Raw genomic sequence first — 18,934 nt, forward strand, 5'->3', positions numbered from 1 at the left:
AAATTTAAATAAATAAATTCCAGAATTTTGATAAATAGTTTACCTTATAAAATCCACAACCATGAAACCTTCGACCTGGATTTTCAGCCGTCCAAGAAGTACACAAAGGAGATTCAAGTCCACACAAACATTCTCTTCTTCTAATTCTCAAATGAGAATTGTTGCTTGTAACTGAATACGAATGACAAGACATTCTTTTCCCAAAAAAACAGAGAACAAGAGAAGAAACAACGAAATACAAACGAAGAAGAAACGAAACACAAACATGAACACAGGACGAACACCAATACGAAGACGAAGAAGAAGAAGAAACACAGGACGAAACACAAACACGAACACAGGACGGACACCAAAGAAACACATGACGAACACCAACGCAAGACGAAACACAAACACGAACACAGGACGAACACCAACACAGAACACGAAGACGGTGACCAACAATGAAGAAGAAGACGAAATCGGAATATGTTTATGATGAAGAAATCGGAATCGGAATCGATTTGGGAGCTTTTGTTGAATTGAAGACGGTGACCAACAATGAAGAAGAAGACGAAATCGGAATATGTTTATGATGAAGAAATCAGAATCAGAATCGATTTGGGAGCTTTTGTTGAATTGAGGCTGTTTTTTAATTTAGGGTTCAAGCTTTTGTTGAATGATATGCTTCTGGTTCAAGCTTAGGGTTCATTTTTTTTAATTTAATTTTAACAAATAAATTTTATTTGTAATAATAATTTTTAACAATTATAATAATAATTTCTAAAAATATAAATTATATTTTTTAATCAAAAATAATATAATAATAAGTTTATTCCACGTATGCGTCTGCCACATCAGCTTTTTATTGACACGTCATTAAAAAAATGACAACTCATCATGATTTGGACTCAAATTCTGTTTGGGGGACTAAAACTGGGGAGAAACAAAATGGGGGGACTACTTTCAATTTTCACCTATAATAGGGGGACCAAAAGTGCAATTAAGCCTACATTATAAAATTGTTTTATATTCAACTATCAATAATGTCGACAACAAATAATTAAATAAAATTTAATTGCAGATTTTATTTTTTATTTTTTATTAATTTATGAAATTAGTTCTTATATTTTAAAATTTAATAATTTTGGTCTCTTCTATACATTATTAATTAAAAAATAATAATGTGATAAATTTTAAAAGACATTACATATAATACAATTATGTTAATTAATTAATACTCATAAAATTACAATAAAAATCTTTTAAAAATTTCAATTTATAAAATTATTTATTTTTATAATTAATTAATAATCTATAGATAATTAATAGAGATGATCGTATGTCATGAAATTGTATGTCATGCCATAAAAATATCTCAAATTATTATTTTTTAGTTAAATAATTTAAAGAAGAGACTAAAATTATCGATTTTTAAAATAAATGATTAATTTGGTGAACTGCTAAAAATAAATTATAAAAACTATAATTAAATCATTAAATAAATATGTTTGATTTTAAAAACTGTACAATATAATATGATAAATTAATTAATTTTAATTGGATGACATTGTAAATATATTTTATATCGTTAGCATATCTCCTTTAATCTCATAAATAGTACATACTAATTTTTAAAAGTATTAATTAATGAAATTGACTTTATACCTAACTTAACAAGAAAGGCATATTTAGCATAAATGGATGCATTTAATGATTATTGGGAGTATATTTCAAAAAAGAAATTATTATTGGCAGTACTTTTGAAAAATATAAATGTTTTTCTCTTGATGAGTTTATCTTCTTTTTTATTTCTTTTTTTTTTTAATAACAATTGTTCATTTTTTTTTTATAGAAAGGAGTGGAGGGATTATTTTTTATATAAGGGTGAGTTACTTATAAAAAGTGAAATCGAAGCTCTTGCATATGCATGAAACCTAAAAAAAGTATAGAAAAAAAATGTATTATACAAAAATGAGATAAAAAAAGTAAAGAGAAAAATAAATAGAAAAAGGGATAATGAGAGAAAAAGTAGGCATCACTTTTAGTTTATATTAGTAAAAAAAAAAACACTTTTAGTTTATACGAGTTTCATCATGTAATTAATTATAGGTATTAATATTTTTTTCTCAACAAATTTGGTCGAAATTGGTGAATACCAAAGTATGTATAATTGCATATTTTTTATAAAAAGTATGTATAATTGAATGGAGCTCCTCTCCATATGAATCACATAGTCTTTTTGTGGGAATTATTCTTTTTGTTAAGGACATGAGATGAGACTCTCAACTTCATAGAATCATAGATGACAGCTCTATTTTGCCATCGACACCATGCCCAATAGCACCATAGGATGCCCCTATAAACACCATTTTTTGGCAATAAAAAAAATCATTTTTATACCATATATCAATAAACATTTAAATGCTTATTAGACTTTAATTATTTATGTTTTCATAAAGTAAAATTTTACACAAATATCTAAATAATAATTTATTATATATATTTATCTGTAAAAAACTTGCTAAATAGACATTTGTTAAAATCTTTTAAAAATATTTATTCATTTGTTTCAATTTTACAAACAAAATATTAAAAGCTTATATTGGACCATGTATTTTTTGGATTTGATTTCTTTAAATTGAACAGTTAATGAAGTGGTAAAATCAATGGTTGATAATACTGTAACCTCCAATAATTAATTATGCATGTATACATAATATCAACTATTAATTTATTTATCAACAATTGATAGATATTATTCACTTTATTATCTAGTATTTCTTACTTTAAAAAATAATTTAAACATCTTCTTTTAATTATCAGATAGGTTAGGTTTTTTTCTCTCATAAAATCAAACTAAACTAACACATTTAAGACTCTTAGTATTGTATTTTGAGCCGCTGAACTGCATGGTTGTTTTTGTATGCAAATAGTTTTTGTATTTGGTTATAAAAATGTACACTATTTTTTTTTTCATCAAACTTGTTTTTAAAGTTAAAACATCAAAACATAAATAAATTCAAATAAAATATAAGCAAATTAAAATTAGATTTTTTTCTCTCTCTAAAATCACCTTTATAAAACACTCAAATACACATGCATAAATCTACTAGAATTCACAACCCCAAGAGACCAAGAGTAACATGCTTTATAAAAATGAAATGAAAAGAGAACAATTGAATATAATTGTGTTTTGTTACAACTAAAGCCGAATTTGACAAAGTTCATATGAATTATATTCACATACATCAGTCTCACTTCTTCTGCATGAATAAAAAGGCACCACAAGTCACAACTAGTAAGCTTTGACATGGACTTGAACTTTGAGTACAACTGGCAAGTGAATTGACCATAGAAAAAAAGGCTTATGTCAGTCCAGAATTTGAGGTGGGGAAGAGCTTTGCTTATCTTCAATTGATATTTCTTTCTCAATAGACTTAGGTGACAATGTTCTTTCAATCTTCGTGCCTCTGCCATTTACAAGCATCTCTTTTTCTAAGTGCAAACAGTAACTCTCAAAAACTCCAGAGCTTACCATAACTTTAAAATCCAACAGAAAGAGTAACTCTAATTCAAGCTTGTTCAATTCACCATTGCTCACCCCTCCTACTCGAGCATATACCGCATTGTTATAATGTCTACAGCTCAGAAAAAACCAAAGAAAAAATGCACAAAATCAGAACAAAGACAATAAAACAGTAAACTATTAAAAATAGTTGTGCGACCGCGATTGAGGCTGCATTAGGTTCATTTGTTCGTGATTCTCCAAAATATCTGGCATTGCAAGGCGACCATGTTTAAAATCTTGAGTAAAAACAACGAACTAAAACCTACTTCACTTTCTTCAATAAAAAAGTAAGATATAGGAGAAGTAAAATGGAGTTAAGGACTCACTCATCATCTAGCATCTTGGAAGCCACCATGACACATGTAACTAGCAACCTGTGCACATTCAAGGATAAGACTAGAGAATCAGGGTGCTTATGAGTCAGTCTATCTATATACACATAGCCAACCACAAAACATGAAGGGCTACAATCAGTGTACTTGTATATCCTCTCCAAGTACTTAGGTATGCTTATTCCTGGTGCTCTAACCCCATGAAATGCATTCAAGCTCTTCCCTAATCTTACCGAGCCACGATTCAGCTTATCTAGGTTCTGGTTCAGCTCATCCACTAGCTTTTCATTGCGAGCAACCAGCTTCTCTAAGGTGGAAGAAAGGACCCACAGCACTCTTGGCAAGTTCAGCTCGGCGGGCCCTGTTACCGGCTGATGCTGCCGGCTGTGGTTGCTGTACTCACTTACTGTAAACATTTAGGCCATTTTAGTGGTTTCAGTTTCAAGCAGAGGAGTTGCAGTTGCAGATGCTCATGGTTGCTATTTGAGTGGTTAAGGAGCTAATTCCATCTCTGCTAGTTATCTGGTTTGAGTGTGTGGCTCTCTCACTAGCAAAGTTTTTCATTTTTATTTGCAATCTCGAGCCACTAATATTCTTTAAGGGGGTCCCACATCTTTGTGGTTTGTCTTAAAAAAAACAAGCTACGCCTGAGAATATACAATCTAGCGACATCAACTTGGCCTGGTTGGTTCGTGTGCAAAACAAAATTGGGGACTCATCTTTGTACTTTGCAAATACTAGGAGGGCCCTATGAAGGAACGTAAAATGAAGGCTACCGGTCAAAAAACGGGGGTAAACTCAGTGTTTTGCTATGTTGGTTGGTAGGGTCGGTGAAGCATGTGCTATGCAGCCACTTTTAACCAATGAAACTATTAATACTATTATAACTGAAGTTTGTTGCAGATTAATATCAGATATTTTTGCAAGGAAGGGATACATAATATAATACAATTGTTGTGGACAGAACAAAATATCACCGAAAAGCATTGTAATAATTGAATAAGCTGTTCTGTTTGTGAATAAAGAATGACATATTTATAAGCAAGGTGAAGCAAATGGAAGGGAGCTCTCCTTTCGTCAAAATATTTGAAACATGCATCATACTGTTCTGTAGCCTATACATTGTAATTATTGGAATGAAGTAATTTCTCTTCCTCGTTTGACATTTCACTCATAGAGAGCTGCATGTGTGATTTGGAATTCATCTTGTTCCACTCATTTTCGACACGGAAAAAAATCCACTGGAAGCGACGGAAAATCTCCAAAGCAGCAATAGTGAACACTGTAAGGTAATTGTGGCGAAGATGGGCAGAAAGCTTGTATGTCCATGTGCAACGCAAAACCAAATTGCTTCCAATCACCCAAATGTAAACCTGCAAAATAAATTACAAATTATAAGGGAAAAGGAACTAGTGAACTCTAGCTATTCTCATACAAACTATACTTACCCATCTCCTTCCATGCAACATATATGAGAACAGATTCGGTTTGTTGAACTTGAATATTCGAGTGAAGCCACTGGCAAGAGAGAAAGGAATATTTATCACACTAAGTCACATGATAGTCATCAGATCGAAAATAAATAAATACCAACCAGAGACTCAATACTGAGAGTGAAAGCAACTGCTTTCTTCCGTTTTTTTAGATTTTAAAAGTGTTTGGCTATGATATAAAATACTTTTTCATTAGAATCTAAATTTTAGAAAGAAGCTTAGCTTAGTTTGAACTTTGAAATACAATTAAAGATGTATGGTAGGACAAACATTCCTCATACCTTAGGTCCCAATCTCGAGTCACATCCCAGTAGAAAGAATATGATGAGTTCACAACACTCGACAGAAGCCAAAGAGGCCTATAGAAGTTTGTCCACCTTTCAGGGAAAACATGATATTTAAGAGCAGAAAGAAAAATCACTGGCACTGCTGTTGAATATTTTAATGCTGAAACCATAACCAAAAGAACTTGTTAGAAATTCAATATATAAAAATCACTAATGTGTCTCCCTAAGCTCTCGTAAAAAAGTTGAATCAAAGCTCAACGTAGATAGACTTATGCATTGGTCATGCTTCAAGTACAAAAAGCTCTCATAGGAGGGAGCATATTAGAACTATAATATAACCCCATTCACGTGTCTTCAGCTAACAGCTTAAGTTTTTGGGATGGTTCACGACAAAAACGAATATCATTTTTAAAAACATGAAAACTAATTATGAACAATTAAAGAAACCTACAGGGAGAAGAAAATATAAAATAAGCAGTTAAAATACAAATAAGATCAATATTGAGAATCCATATTCAATATTTGATTCAAAAGAAGCAAGCATTAAAGCCTTTATCTCCCGCATTGTTCACTAGCTGGGAGGGGGTGCGTTCTAAAGTATGCCTTAATTGCAGTCCACCCCTAGCTGCCTTCATTGCAGCCTCCAGTGCTTTCATTGTGTTGGGTTTGAGGCGTGGGTTTAGTCCCACATCACCTAGAGATATAAAATGTAAACAGTCCTCCTCTTACAAGTTGGTTTTGTGAGGTTAAATTAAACCCAACTCAAATTCTAAGATATATCACAAAGGATGATTCCAACATAGACTAGAATGGCCCAAGTTCACCTGACAAATTTTATCAGCTTGAAACATATACAACAACATTCCATTTATTACACAGTAGTGAGTCAATGAAAACCCAAAAACTATTAAAAAAATATTACGAGAATTTTCAAACTGCATCAGAAGCTCTCGAGAAAGCTGACATAGTGACTACATAATTAAGGTAATACAAAGTGAATCCCCAAACACTTGGCAGCAAAACAAAAGAAAAAAGAGGAAAGCATGCACAAGGGTAGTATTAATTTGAGTAGAAACATAATTTCCCTATAAAAGCCAAACAGGAAGAAAAACAATGTCTAGTAAATTAGAGTTTAATTATCACGCACTCTCAGTATAACATTATACACTATAAGCGCATCACAACCATTTACGAGTAGAGCTGTCAAAAAAGCCCCCCAACTCCAAGGTTCCCTTAAATTTTTTTTTATTAATCCCTTAATATTAGACCCCCTGTCAAAATAATTTTTTTAAAATCCCGGCCCATTATTTCATGGGGATTAAAGGAGGGGGCTCAGAGGAGCTTATAGGCCCCCAATATTTTGTTAATTTTGAGATTTTTTTTTCTTGAAAAAATTTCAAAATTTATTTTAATCGAAAAAATATTTTGTAAGAAAAATAAAAAAAAATTCGAAAATAAAATTGTAAATAAATTTTATCAAAAAAAAATTGTCAATTTTTTTTAAAATAATCAATTATTTTTTTGTAAAAGTGGGCCTATAGGCCCACTAAACCCACAAAATTTTAGGGGGCTTTCTTTTTTGGAGCCTTTTAAATTATAAATTTTTTTGTCTCCTCCAACATGTGGGCCATGACAAATAATTAGGGAGTTTGTTTGACAGCTCTATTCACGAGCATGACTTTAAAGGTATAGTAACGGTTGTAATTGATTGACAGTGTAAAAACTCTTTACAGTGACAGTGTATATGAATTAAATCCATTAAATTATTAATGCATAACATCAATTTAGTGAGAAATGGTTTTGACTGTTGTAGTAATGTATAACATCAATGTCATAAACTTGCAAAATTTAGATGGTGACTCATACAATACAAGTTCTAAAAAGTATACGACGAAGGGGCACTCATTAGAGCAACAAAGAGCTCTTACCATTCAGAAGAGCAGTTTTCTCTCCAGTATCTTTGTACTGCCGGAGACATTGGTTTAAGCGAAAAAGGTAAGGCAAAACAAGAACTAAAGGAATTGCAACAGAGTGACTGCCACAAACAGAATCAGCTTCCAACCAAGCAATTGTTGCAACCTACAAAAAAAATTAAAGTCCATCTTCTCATGAGAAAACTGATTAACTGAAGCATCAAAATTAAGGAAAATCTATGTATATAGGTCCAATTTTCAAAAGTCTAATCATTAATAAATAATCTATATAAGAATGGAGAAAAGCACAATCAAAATTGTAGTTGAATTACAAATCTCAATATTGTAGAATCAACTGAGCCGATTTAGCTCAAGAAAACAATTAGCATGGGATCAAATAAATTTTTCCATAGTCCCAATGCTGTACAGAAGAGATTTGTTATACATTAGAAGTTGACCAAGTCATGGGGTGATCAGAATAGGAAACTCAAAAGTTACACTAAAACATGCAAATATAAACTTTTAAAGTTACACTAAAACATGCAAATATAAGCTGACAATAGAAGACATGGGTTTATAAGAACCAAACCTGTCGGTGGACCATTCTACACACTGAGCGCTCCATATCAGAAAAGACCTGCATAAATTGCAACAATAATCAAAATAAATATTAAAGTGCATTAATAGAAACTTAGGAACTAAAATTCAGATTAGATCAGCAAATTATGCCAATTCTAAACTATCAGGTCGTGTCATGTGTGTGCCAGTGTTGGACCTCTGTATCAGTAATCAAGATAACTAAATACAGGCAAAAATATACTTTTAGATCTATAAATAAACTAATAATTAGGCTCAAAACCTAGTAAAAATTATTATAATGAAGATTGACATGTGAGAGAAAACAGATTTTTCAAGAGAAATATAATCTTAGAAAAAAAGCATACCTTTACCATGGAAGTTAAAATATCAGCCAAGAAAAAATCAGCAAATGATATTGCCTGTTTTCATGAAAATAGAAAAAATGTCAGATCATATGCAAGCCTAGTTCGACCAAGATACCAAAAGCATAAGTTGGTGAGGGATAGAGAAAAGAAAGTCTCAAGAATTAGAGTAAAAATATATTGGCTTAATTGTAGTTTTGGTCCCTCTATTTTAGCTGAATGCGAAAGTAATCCCCCCATTTTATTTCTTATCAGTTTTAGTCCCCCAAATCAAAATTTTGGTCCAAAACTTGATGAAATTTCATTGTTTTGCATTTATTTAAGTCATATCATGCCTCAAGGTCTCGTTGTGCAACAATTGTACCTGAAATATATGATCATAAATGGTGTGATGTGACTTTAAAAAATGTCACTTCATCAAATTTTGGACAAAAATTAGAGAGAAATAAAATGGGGGGATTACTTTCGTGATTCAGCTAAAATAGGGGGACCAAAACTGCAATTAAGCCAAATATATTTATTGAATTGAAAAATATTGGTAATACATCAGATATATTTATACTAGATTACTAAACAACCAAATCCTATTAGTAGTCATATATAATTGAATCTCTACTAGTACTCCTATTCAACTGAATCCCTATACTTGAGGGATATTAAACAGAAACAGATTTTAACGGTAAGGGTAAGGTTTAGGCTCAAATATTGAATCTTAAGAATCTGAATAAATGAAGAACAATAATAATTCCCTTCTAAGTTTTAACACTGCAACAGTTTTGGACGTGTTCAAAGAAAGCTCATAGAAAGGTTCCACCCAATGCCTCTTAAGTGTTTTACTTGTGCATGAACTAGTAAATGCTGTTTACACTAACAAAGTCATTGATTGATGGCACCAATCTTGAAAATGGCTGTGATAAAAGGTCATTTATTTTATGAATAATTTACTATTTATGATACATAAATAGTGAATAGTCTTGGAAGCTTTTCCCCTCCCTCGGTTAGCCTTAAAACAACATGTACGTTAGCATCTGCCTAGCAATCAACTCATCTAATGTGCAAACATCGGTTCCATACTTTTTTAATGGATGTCAAATAAGAGAGGGAGTTGCATGGATATTTTAGTTATTTCAATGAATCTGAACATGGAGAAGACACAACCCAGGTGAATATGACATGAATAAAGCATTCTATTTTCATGCTTATTATATCTCATGCATAGCATAAATATAATTCATACGTTAACAACTACTGACCACTATTTCAAGTGTAGCACAGCAAGAACTTAAAAACACAATACATCCAAATAAAAGCAAACTTACCTGTAATGGGAAAACTATTCGCCAGAGTGTCCGTAAGAAGAAATATCTAGATGAAAAATAGAATATATCGAAGGGGAATATCAAAACCAACATAATAGCCGCATATAAGAGCACCTGCAGAAAGGTACAAGGAAGATTCAACATGCTTCCAAGTTCCAACGTAAGATATAAAAGGCAGCACAAAATGGAATTAAAGCTTTGGCGATCATGTATAAAGAAGTGAAAAAAATATTGTACATTTACAAGTTATATTCTGCATTAAGATAAATCTAAAGTTATACTGACAATACTTTTCGTTGATGACAAATAAATATAACCTGTTGTATGGCAAATGACTAATTTAGATTTCAAAACCAGACAGTTAGAATGGTACAGACAACCAATCACTGCCTATTTACCAATAATTAATATAATTAAGAATTTTTTTAAGTAAAAATTGGGAGAATATTTAAATCAAGTATCCAATGTAATACTCAGTAAGAAAAAACACTAAAATCTTTTTATCCCTTCCTAATCCCACCATAACATAAGAGAAGAAAGATATGCAATAGAATTCACAATACTGTGATCAGCAGTAAACCCTATCCCAGTTGAAGTAGATATTTTCTGGTGCAACATAACCTAGGCACATATTAATACCTTTGTTTCTTTTTTTCTTCACTCAACCTTGGACCCCATCCCAGTCTAATGCCAATAGCTTATCAATATATAAATGTTTCAAATAACTTATACAGATCATAAATTTATAAAAATGACATGAGCAGTATTAATTGCTGGATATATTTTGCAACCAATGTTTAGGGAGCTCCCTGAAATTTATAAAAGTGATTATTGTTGGCATGTTGCAATATTGTTTATCAAAACTAATTGTTATTTTTTATTCAAAATTATTAATAAAAACATTTCAATCAAATTGCAGTCAAATAACTACATCGCAATCATAAATACTGTTGAGAAGTGACAATACTACAATATTAAATTGATAAAGTGATAACCAAGCAAACAAAAGTACTAAGTGTGGATGCATCTATTACACTGGTTGTGATGCAGCATATGAGACTTCTCCATGAGAATAAAGATAGATATATGCTGTCATGCTGGTTGGAACAATAATTGTCATCCATGTGGCACACTGCAATAAACAACGGAAAAATTTAGGGGCAAAAATATCAATCAATCGTTTGAGACGAATCATTAGAAAGTGGGTAACAAAGTGTAAAAAGAGAAAAGGAATCAGAGAAATGGCTGAGAACTAAGAAGAAAGCCAGGAAAGTTTCCCAGTTTAGCGATATAATAATAGTGAGGAGAGTTCTTGGCACAGCAGTTGGATTTGATACCGTATGACTAGGATATCATGGGTTTGAGTCATAGAATCAGCCTCTGGCAAATTTAAAGTAAGGCTGCATACAATATAACCTTTCGTAGACTCTATTACACTGGGAGCTTTGTAGCATATGCAAGAAAGCACCAAGACTTCAAACAGTAGCCGTGCCATGTCATATCCATGTGGGACACTTCTAAATTCTAATTGTAATTTTCATTTTTTTGTCTTCAGCTTTTTGAACTATCATACCATTGCATATGAAAATACCACATAATAGATAAATGACAAAATTTAAATATATTTAAAATGTCTTAAATGAACTTTGAAAATATTGTTCTTTTTTTCTATTTAAGATTTCCGTTCTTATATTAATTGTATGCTAATTGAGTGCTTGAATTACATCCATGTTATATCCTATAATTTTTAAAATTTATCGTATTGTATATGTATGGTATTAATGCCTTCTAGGCATCAGACTGCCATTCAGCAATATATTAACAGTAATTGAAGCCAAAGTACCCAAAACTAACACAAAGCAAGATTACTTAGACCACATTTAGTACACGGATTGAAATAAATCCATGTTTGTTTTGTTCTTTACTGGTTGGTCATAAAGTGTTAGGATACAGGATAAAGAGGAGTCGGTTAATTGATTAGTTAGATAGCATCGTGTTAAATAGGAGAATACAAGGATAGAGAGGAGGAAGGATCATTCAGATTTGAAAACATTCAGTGAATAGAGCAGTGGCTCTGTGGTAGAAGGGGGGACTCTTGGAGGAGAGTTTTCTCTCCTATTCTTTCTTATTTTATCAGTAAAAGTGTTCTTTCCATTCAATACAACTTCTGGGCTCCTAATAATTGGAGAAAACTCTCTAACTAATCAATTAACTAACTTCTCCTTATCCTAACAAACTCCTTATCCTACCCTAACATAAAGTAACCAGTTTAATGTGCCAAACATGACATGAGTTAAAGTGGTGAGTTGATACCTTCCATATTTCTCTGTGTGTCAGATGATTTTGATCAAGATCAAATATTTTTGCATAATTAACTCCACCCTGAGCAAAAAACCATAAGTTGATTCCCCAAAGCCAAACCATCAAAGCCTGAAACATGAAGATGACATGAAACAAAATGATATAACAAAGAATGTAAAGAAAATTTAAAAGTAGAAACTTAACATCCTTGAATCCAAATGCGAAGAGATATATCCATGTGTTGACACATAGACACTGAAAGAGTGCGGACTAGGGAGAAAACTAACCGCAAGAAGAAGAGGATTAAAATACAAAAATGCTTCATATAGAAATAAATCCCGCTTGTCTGCACTCATTCTCATTACCGAATCCCATCCGATCTGCAATTTTCCAACATGGCATTTAAGATTGAAGCAACATGGTGAAATCCTTAAGAAAATATTATCTCAACCTCAAACCACATGGAAGGAATGGGGATAAATGTTGCAGAGGGAAAACATTACTGACCTTGCAACAGATGCATCCCCAAATAAGGAACAATAGTACCTGGACATCCACCTCAGTTACATTCTTGGAAAAATGAAATAAAATAAAATAGAAGGAAACACAGCAGTTTGAAGCACATTATAGGTCTACAGCCTTATTACAGCTCATAATTACAAATTAACATATTGAAGCCTGAAGAAACATTCCATTCCATCATTCAGACAAATTTTGCATTCATTCAAACTAAAGCATCAAACACAATATAATATAGAACAGAATTTATTTACATGAAAGTTCAAAAAAACTTGCTAAAATCTAAAACAAAGCAAGCAAAAAAAATACCTTGAATCTCCACAACAAAATAGGCGAGGGCGTCATTGCAGAACCACTCATCGGTGTTGTTCCACCCCTGGAATCATTTGCCTCAATAGAATGCAATAAATCGTCATCAGAACCATTTTCCACCTCATATTCATCTAGTAACATCACAAACCATACATAAGTCATATCAATAGAACACAAAAAACCAATACAATACGAAAAAAAATCAAAATTAGCAACAAAATCCATTGCAAATGAAGTTAAAAAATACCATGATCATAGACAACAGCTCTACTCCCAGACTTGCGTAAGTGAGGACTATTAGCAGGAACAGCAAGACCTCCAAACATAGATGAAAAACACAATTTACTTCTATACCCCTCTTCCAACTCTGCTACCTATCAATCTTCAACATGCAAATTTCAAATAATCAATTAATTAATCAACAAATATCTACACTTAAATGCAAGCCGATTTCAATATATTAATTAATTATTCAACGATATTAACAGTAAACAGAAGATTACGAGAGTTGTTAAGAAATCGATTCATGCATGAACTACATCGAATAATTAATTTCAGATATCAAATTACATTAAAATGAAAGTAAAATTGATGTTAAATTAGAAACGAATCAAAGATGTAAATGTGGATCCAAAAAGTGGGAGAAAGGTAAAGAGTTAAACCGAATCGAATCGATGAACGAATGAGTTGTGGTGCGATGAGGGTGGATCTATGTGTGGTTAAAGGGTTAAGATTGAGTAGAACGCACACATGAATGAATGAAACGCGCAATACTTCAGCTGTCGGAAGAGAGGACAAGCTTTGCAAATTGCAATGTGTTTAAACTATAAATCTATATGCGTGACATGTAAGAATCATATAGTTTTTTTTTTCCGCCTAAATGTGAGAATCATATAGGTTATATATAATTTTCTTGTCTAAAACATATAGGTTATATAATTTGAGTCTAATTCACATCCCATCGTAATTATTGATTAATGATGTTTATTATTTTAAAAGTGGTTAACCATCATAGAAGTTAAATGTTTTTTAACATTCCATAATTCTCATGTGTAAAAATTCGCTATACTAATAGTTATATAAATTAAATATTATAATTTTTATAAAAAAAAATAAAAAATAAAGGATATGCACAAATAAAAAATAACTCATTATAACAATAAATAATTAAATAATTATATTTAATTTAAAAATTACTTACAAATATAATATAATAAATTAAATTATCATCATTAAATGATAATGTAAAGTTTTTTACACTATTGACATATCTCTTTTAAATTAATTTTTTTTTATATAAAGTTAATCAATTACTGTTTTCTTTGAAGAAATTAAATAATTACTATTCGAATAAAATAGACATATGAATTTAGTGTATTTTGTGTAAGATCATTAAATATAAATTGATTAGATAAAATAAAATTTAAATCTATTTTGATAAAAAAAACTTCAAAAACTTATATACTTAATTATGAAATCAACTAATTATCAAAATATATTTAGTTAGTAATCGATTTAGTCCATTAAATTTATAAAATAATCAGTTATTTTTATTAAAATTTTGGATCATAATTTTAAAGAATATATGTTTGTTTTGACTTATAAATAACTATTTAAATTAACATGTACGTCTTTTTATTAGTTTTGATTGAAGTTTATTATATAAATATTTTGATAGAGAGACTAAATGATTGATATTTTTTAATTTAAGAAACTAATTTATAATTTTCATAAATTTAAGGAGTTAAATTGATTAACACTTTTAATTTTAATGTTTATTTATTCAAAATAATTATAAATTAATAAAACAAAATCTTTAGATAAATTTATTTATTGGTATGACAAAATATAATGGATTAAGAAAGTTTAAAATATAAAGGATATTATTATGACAAACTATAAATGACAATGAATTAATTGGGTGGAAATACTATTATTATGTAAAGATAGGTTTTAAGAAAGAGATCAAATAAGGTGTTAAGAATAATTGGGTCAACTAAAACCCCATATTTTTTTCTCCCCAAATTCCAAAATCCTCCCAATATTTCATCCAAATCACGCATCCACAGCGTTCCCACCCAGCTCCCAATTGCTCTAAAATCTTGTGTAACCCTCTCTCGAGTCGAGATGGCGCGTCCATCCTATTGACCGTACAAGATTGGAAGGTACACCATTGTCTCCTCTTTCTCGCTTATCTCTATTTGGTTTGCATTTGTACAATATGTCAATTTCTTGTTTTTCTTTTTACTATTTTTATTCATATGGTGTGTCAGTTGCGTTACTCTTCACCCTCACCTTCCAAGATTGGTATTGTTCAGTAAAAGTTTGACAATATATATTTTCTCTAATTTCAGGGAAGTGGTAGTAAGGATATTTCAAACGGTATGTATGTATTCCTTATTTCTTTCCTAATTACTTCATTATTTCTTCCATGTTATTGTTGCCTTGTGAGTTTTCGGGGTGTATATATGTATGTATTTGTTCATTGGCATGTTTATATGTTTGTGATTTTGTAAGCTCCTTGAGATTGTTTAGGTAGAATTTCTACTATATGTACTACTTTGGGTTTTTGTGTATGCATATTTTTAAATTATGGTTTAGATTAAGATGTACCTGTTTTAACAGTTAAGTCTTATGTATGACGTAAATATTTAGAACATATCAAAAAAAGTGTAATGACCCCAATAATATGAAGGTACATTTTAAGATCTATGTTGTCAATAGCGCTGTGATGGCATGCTATAGCGGAATTGTGTCAGAGTGCAGTGGTCCGGTGCCTCGCTTTGGGCCACCGAACCACCTTCGAGGTTTTGCATTGCTAGTCTCCATTTTGTTTCTCCGTTCCTTCTGTGTTCACATTCTTGTCCTTTCTACTCCGGTGTATTGCTTCCTCTCTATTCTGCTCCTAAAGTTCACCTCTGCTTGCACTCAACAATGGCCTCATCATTTAAAATACCAACCTCTGTTTTCAGTTTTACCTCTTTCTCTGTTTTGATTAATTTTAGAATTATAATAGTAATTATTGTTATTATTAAATATGATGTTTAAAAGTTGGTGATAAATAAATAAAAATTATAATTTTTATGTATGACTATCCCGTTTAATTTTGTTTATTTTACTATTTTTGAGTATTTATGTATCCCATTGGGATTGATTTTTATTCTGTAAGCTGATTTTTAGTTTTTACAATAGCGGCTCTCCCGCTGTATGAGATTAACAATAATAGCATATATTACAGGTAAAAGAACTATGTGCATGTGTGGATATGCAGTTTAGTGAACATGCATATATATAGTTATAGAATATTGGATTAGATAATTCCTTTTTATCAATTAGCATAACTTAATTTTAATTTAGTATGTTATTTGTCTATGTTAATTTAGTATGTATATATACAGATATTTGTTTATGCATATATATACAGTTATTTGTTTACAGTTGTTTGTATGCAACTTTTCCAATCCTAGTTTGCCATCTACTGGTACTATGTTGATGATGTCTACAATCAAATATCATTGAAATAACAAGTGAAGGTATACGTAGCTATCAAATATCATTGAAATAATAAGTGAAGGTATAGGTAGCTATTATTTTGATTAGATCAAACGTATATAAAATCATATATTTAGATTTTTACCTAGTTTAATGGTTAGCATTTACGTTTGTCTGTATATATTATGTGCAATACTCATTGTTTATGAAATTGTACATAGTGGCATTCTCATTAAATACTTTATATTATGAGATGATTTTACGACATGAGCATCAACTTGGGACTTGGGATGATTTTATGACATGCTCATCAACTTGGGCATTCTCGTTAAATTGAAATTTGTTCTTTTATATGGCTAAAAAAAGAGAGAGAAAAGGAAAAAGAAAGGAAAAGGTGGAGAGTTAGAGGACTAGTGAGGAAGAGAAGAAAAAAGTGAAAGAGGCCATGGGCGAGATCAAGGAAGAGGGATAAAAGCTCAAAGAATAACACATGTGAAGTGGCTATCTGTAATAAAATCTATAAAATTTTCTCAATTTCTTTAATATTTTGTTCAAAGAAAATTTAAATAATGACATTATCTCTATATTGATTATTATATAAAATTCATAAAAGAAGAGTCATTTAATATCACTTAAACAAAACAATTTATGGGTGAAGACAATAGAAGCGTTTGTTTGAATTTAAATAAAAATAATTTTTGTTTTAAATAATTTAGATATTTAAAAAAAAATTAACTTTCGTTTGTTTATTATTGGAGAAATGTTTTTTTTTAAATGATTTTTAATCTTGTATATAATTTTGTAAAAATAATTTTTTTAGACTACAAAATTGCCATAAAAGATATAAAAATGATTTTTAAGAAAATATGTTTGTTTGAAGAAACAATTTTTGAATACATAATTTTTCTAAATACAGTATGTCTCTATGCTCTATTGTGTATCTATATCTCTCTATCTATATACCACATCTGCTCTCTATCTGTTATCTTATGTCTCTCTACCTTTTCTTTTTATTCCAAGCTCATAACTTTTAGAACTCTTCGCATCTTTTGTTGTTGCTATTCTAATAGATATTTAAGTAAGAAAAATATGTTAAATCACATATTTAAAACAATTCATTTCATTATCCATATTCCATGCATAGTTATAGTTACATTATCCATCATCACTGAGACAAACTTGTTCCATTATCCATGGTCGCATAGTTTTGTTATCCATAATCATACACTATATAACATATATATAGTACTTTCTAATCTTTGTCACCAATACATAATTTTAGTATATAAAATATGTGAAATTTAATACAATAGAACAATTGAAATTTGAAATTGAACACTTCTAAATTTATTAATTTAATCCATTTTGTAGATACATCTTAACAAAATACTACATTTGAATTCTACGACATTATTTTTTGTTTGAAAAAGTAGATTTTTTGATGAAAAAATCTAAAACAAACGCACATGATATGATATCAGTCAAAAAGTAATTTGATATCACTTGAAAGATGCATAATTTGTTAGTTTGAAAAAATAGATTTTTTTATAAAATAAGTCATTAGTCAATAAGTCATTTGATATTACTTGAAAGATGTGGAGTAATGTGACAAATTCGATATATATTAATTCCAAATTTTTAAACTTAGAATAGGACAATTATATGTAAATTTCGTTACTCTTTGCTTGAATAAAAAAACAGATAATATATAAGCAGAAAAAAATAAAATATACAAGTAGATATTAACATTTTTTTTCTTTCATATTTATATATATATATATATATCAATTTTAAATAAAAATTCTAAAATATCTATCTGAATCAATGCAACTTTTTATGCATATTTTTTTTTTCATTTTCTGTAATTGATAAAATATAATAAAATAATAAAAAAATATTAATTATTAATTAATAATAATATAAAATTAATTAAAATTTGTAAAAAAAATTAAAAAAAAAACTATAGAGTTTTAGAAGAGTTATCAGAAACATTCCGTCAATATTTTGGATTACGTCTTTCCCAACATCTATTTTATTTATAATGTAAATAAATATATTTTCCATTTTTTCTTCTAAAAAACATGTACATGTTAGTTTTTTTTAACTTGCTACATTGTTTAAACAACTGTATATGCTAATTTGTATTTTAATAATAAAACATACAGCAAAATAAGATAGAGTTGGCGGCAAGGAGTTGGCTGCAAGATTGCAAGATAGGAAGGAGTTGCTAGTTTATTTGCAATGTCATATTTAACAAGTAAATAGGCCGCAAATAGGAGATGCTTTGTCACATATAATATATTCTCTTCTTAAGAGGTGTCATAACAAATAAAAAATATATTAAATTAATACATAATATATAATAAAAGTTATAAATAAAAAATTATATTATATTAATAAAATCTAACAAAATACATTAAATGAAAAAAAATACTAAATTATTTATTTCAATCGAACAATATCTATATGATCCAC

General features: G+C 29.9%; 2 protein-coding genes and 1 long non-coding RNA gene across 4 annotated transcripts; 1 reads left to right on the forward strand and 2 right to left on the reverse strand.

The window, feature by feature from the left end:
- Window positions 1-3,111: 3,111 nt before the first annotated feature.
- On the reverse strand, window positions 3,112-4,432 carry LOC101494624 (cyclin-U1-1). Its single transcript, XM_004487318.4, has 2 exons — window positions 3,877-4,432; window positions 3,112-3,620 (listed from the first exon to the last, which is right to left on the reverse strand). Exons 1-2 carry the CDS (start codon window positions 4,296-4,298, stop codon window positions 3,353-3,355), a joined length of 690 nt encoding a protein of 229 aa, XP_004487375.1. The 5' UTR covers window positions 4,299-4,432; the 3' UTR covers window positions 3,112-3,352.
- Window positions 4,433-4,853: 421 nt separating this feature from the next.
- Window positions 4,854-13,871, reverse strand: LOC101494312 (uncharacterized). 2 transcript variants are annotated; one of them, XM_004487317.4, is made up of 14 exons: window positions 13,630-13,871; window positions 13,215-13,349; window positions 12,965-13,098; window positions 12,644-12,682; window positions 12,424-12,516; window positions 12,149-12,265; window positions 10,872-10,967; window positions 9,836-9,949; window positions 8,520-8,573; window positions 8,165-8,212; window positions 7,591-7,741; window positions 5,657-5,822; window positions 5,331-5,400; window positions 4,854-5,255 (listed from the first exon to the last, which is right to left on the reverse strand). In XM_004487317.4, exons 2-14 carry the CDS (start codon window positions 13,291-13,293, stop codon window positions 4,998-5,000), a joined length of 1,419 nt encoding a protein of 472 aa, XP_004487374.1. In that variant the 5' UTR covers window positions 13,294-13,349; window positions 13,630-13,871; the 3' UTR covers window positions 4,854-4,997. The 2 variants fall into 2 exon arrangements, with proteins under 2 accessions (XP_004487374.1, XP_073222022.1); XM_073365921.1 differs by having other exon boundaries at window positions 13,215-13,341; window positions 13,630-13,770.
- A 1,047-nt stretch (window positions 13,872-14,918) lies between these two features.
- Window positions 14,919-15,675, forward strand: LOC140918643 (uncharacterized). The gene is made up of 2 exons (XR_012162823.1): window positions 14,919-15,132; window positions 15,322-15,675. It is a non-coding gene; the product is annotated as an uncharacterized lncRNA (long non-coding RNA).
- Window positions 15,676-18,934: the final 3,259 nt, after the last annotated feature.

The sequence above is a fragment of the Cicer arietinum genome, chromosome 1, assembly GCF_000331145.2.
Source record: "Cicer arietinum cultivar CDC Frontier isolate Library 1 chromosome 1, Cicar.CDCFrontier_v2.0, whole genome shotgun sequence".
Taxonomy (NCBI): domain Eukaryota; kingdom Viridiplantae; phylum Streptophyta; class Magnoliopsida; order Fabales; family Fabaceae; genus Cicer; species Cicer arietinum.

Coding starts and splice junctions, on each gene's coding strand:
- LOC101494624 (XM_004487318.4), bottom strand. CDS start 4,298: ATGTTTACAGTAAGTGAGTACAGCAACCACAGCCGGCAGCATCAGCCG. Junction 3,621..3,876: donor TCCAAGATGCTAGATGATGA/GTGAGTCCTTAA, acceptor TCTGAGCTGTAG/ACATTATAACAATGCGGTAT.
- LOC101494312 (XM_004487317.4), bottom strand. CDS start 13,293: ATGTTTGGAGGTCTTGCTGTTCCTGCTAATAGTCCTCACTTACGCAAG. Junction 9,950..10,871: donor CATATGCTGCATCACAACCA/GTGTAATAGATG, acceptor ACCTTTCTGCAG/GTGCTCTTATATGCGGCTAT. Junction 8,574..9,835: donor GAATAGTTTTCCCATTACAG/GTAAGTTTGCTT, acceptor TCATGAAAACAG/GCAATATCATTTGCTGATTT.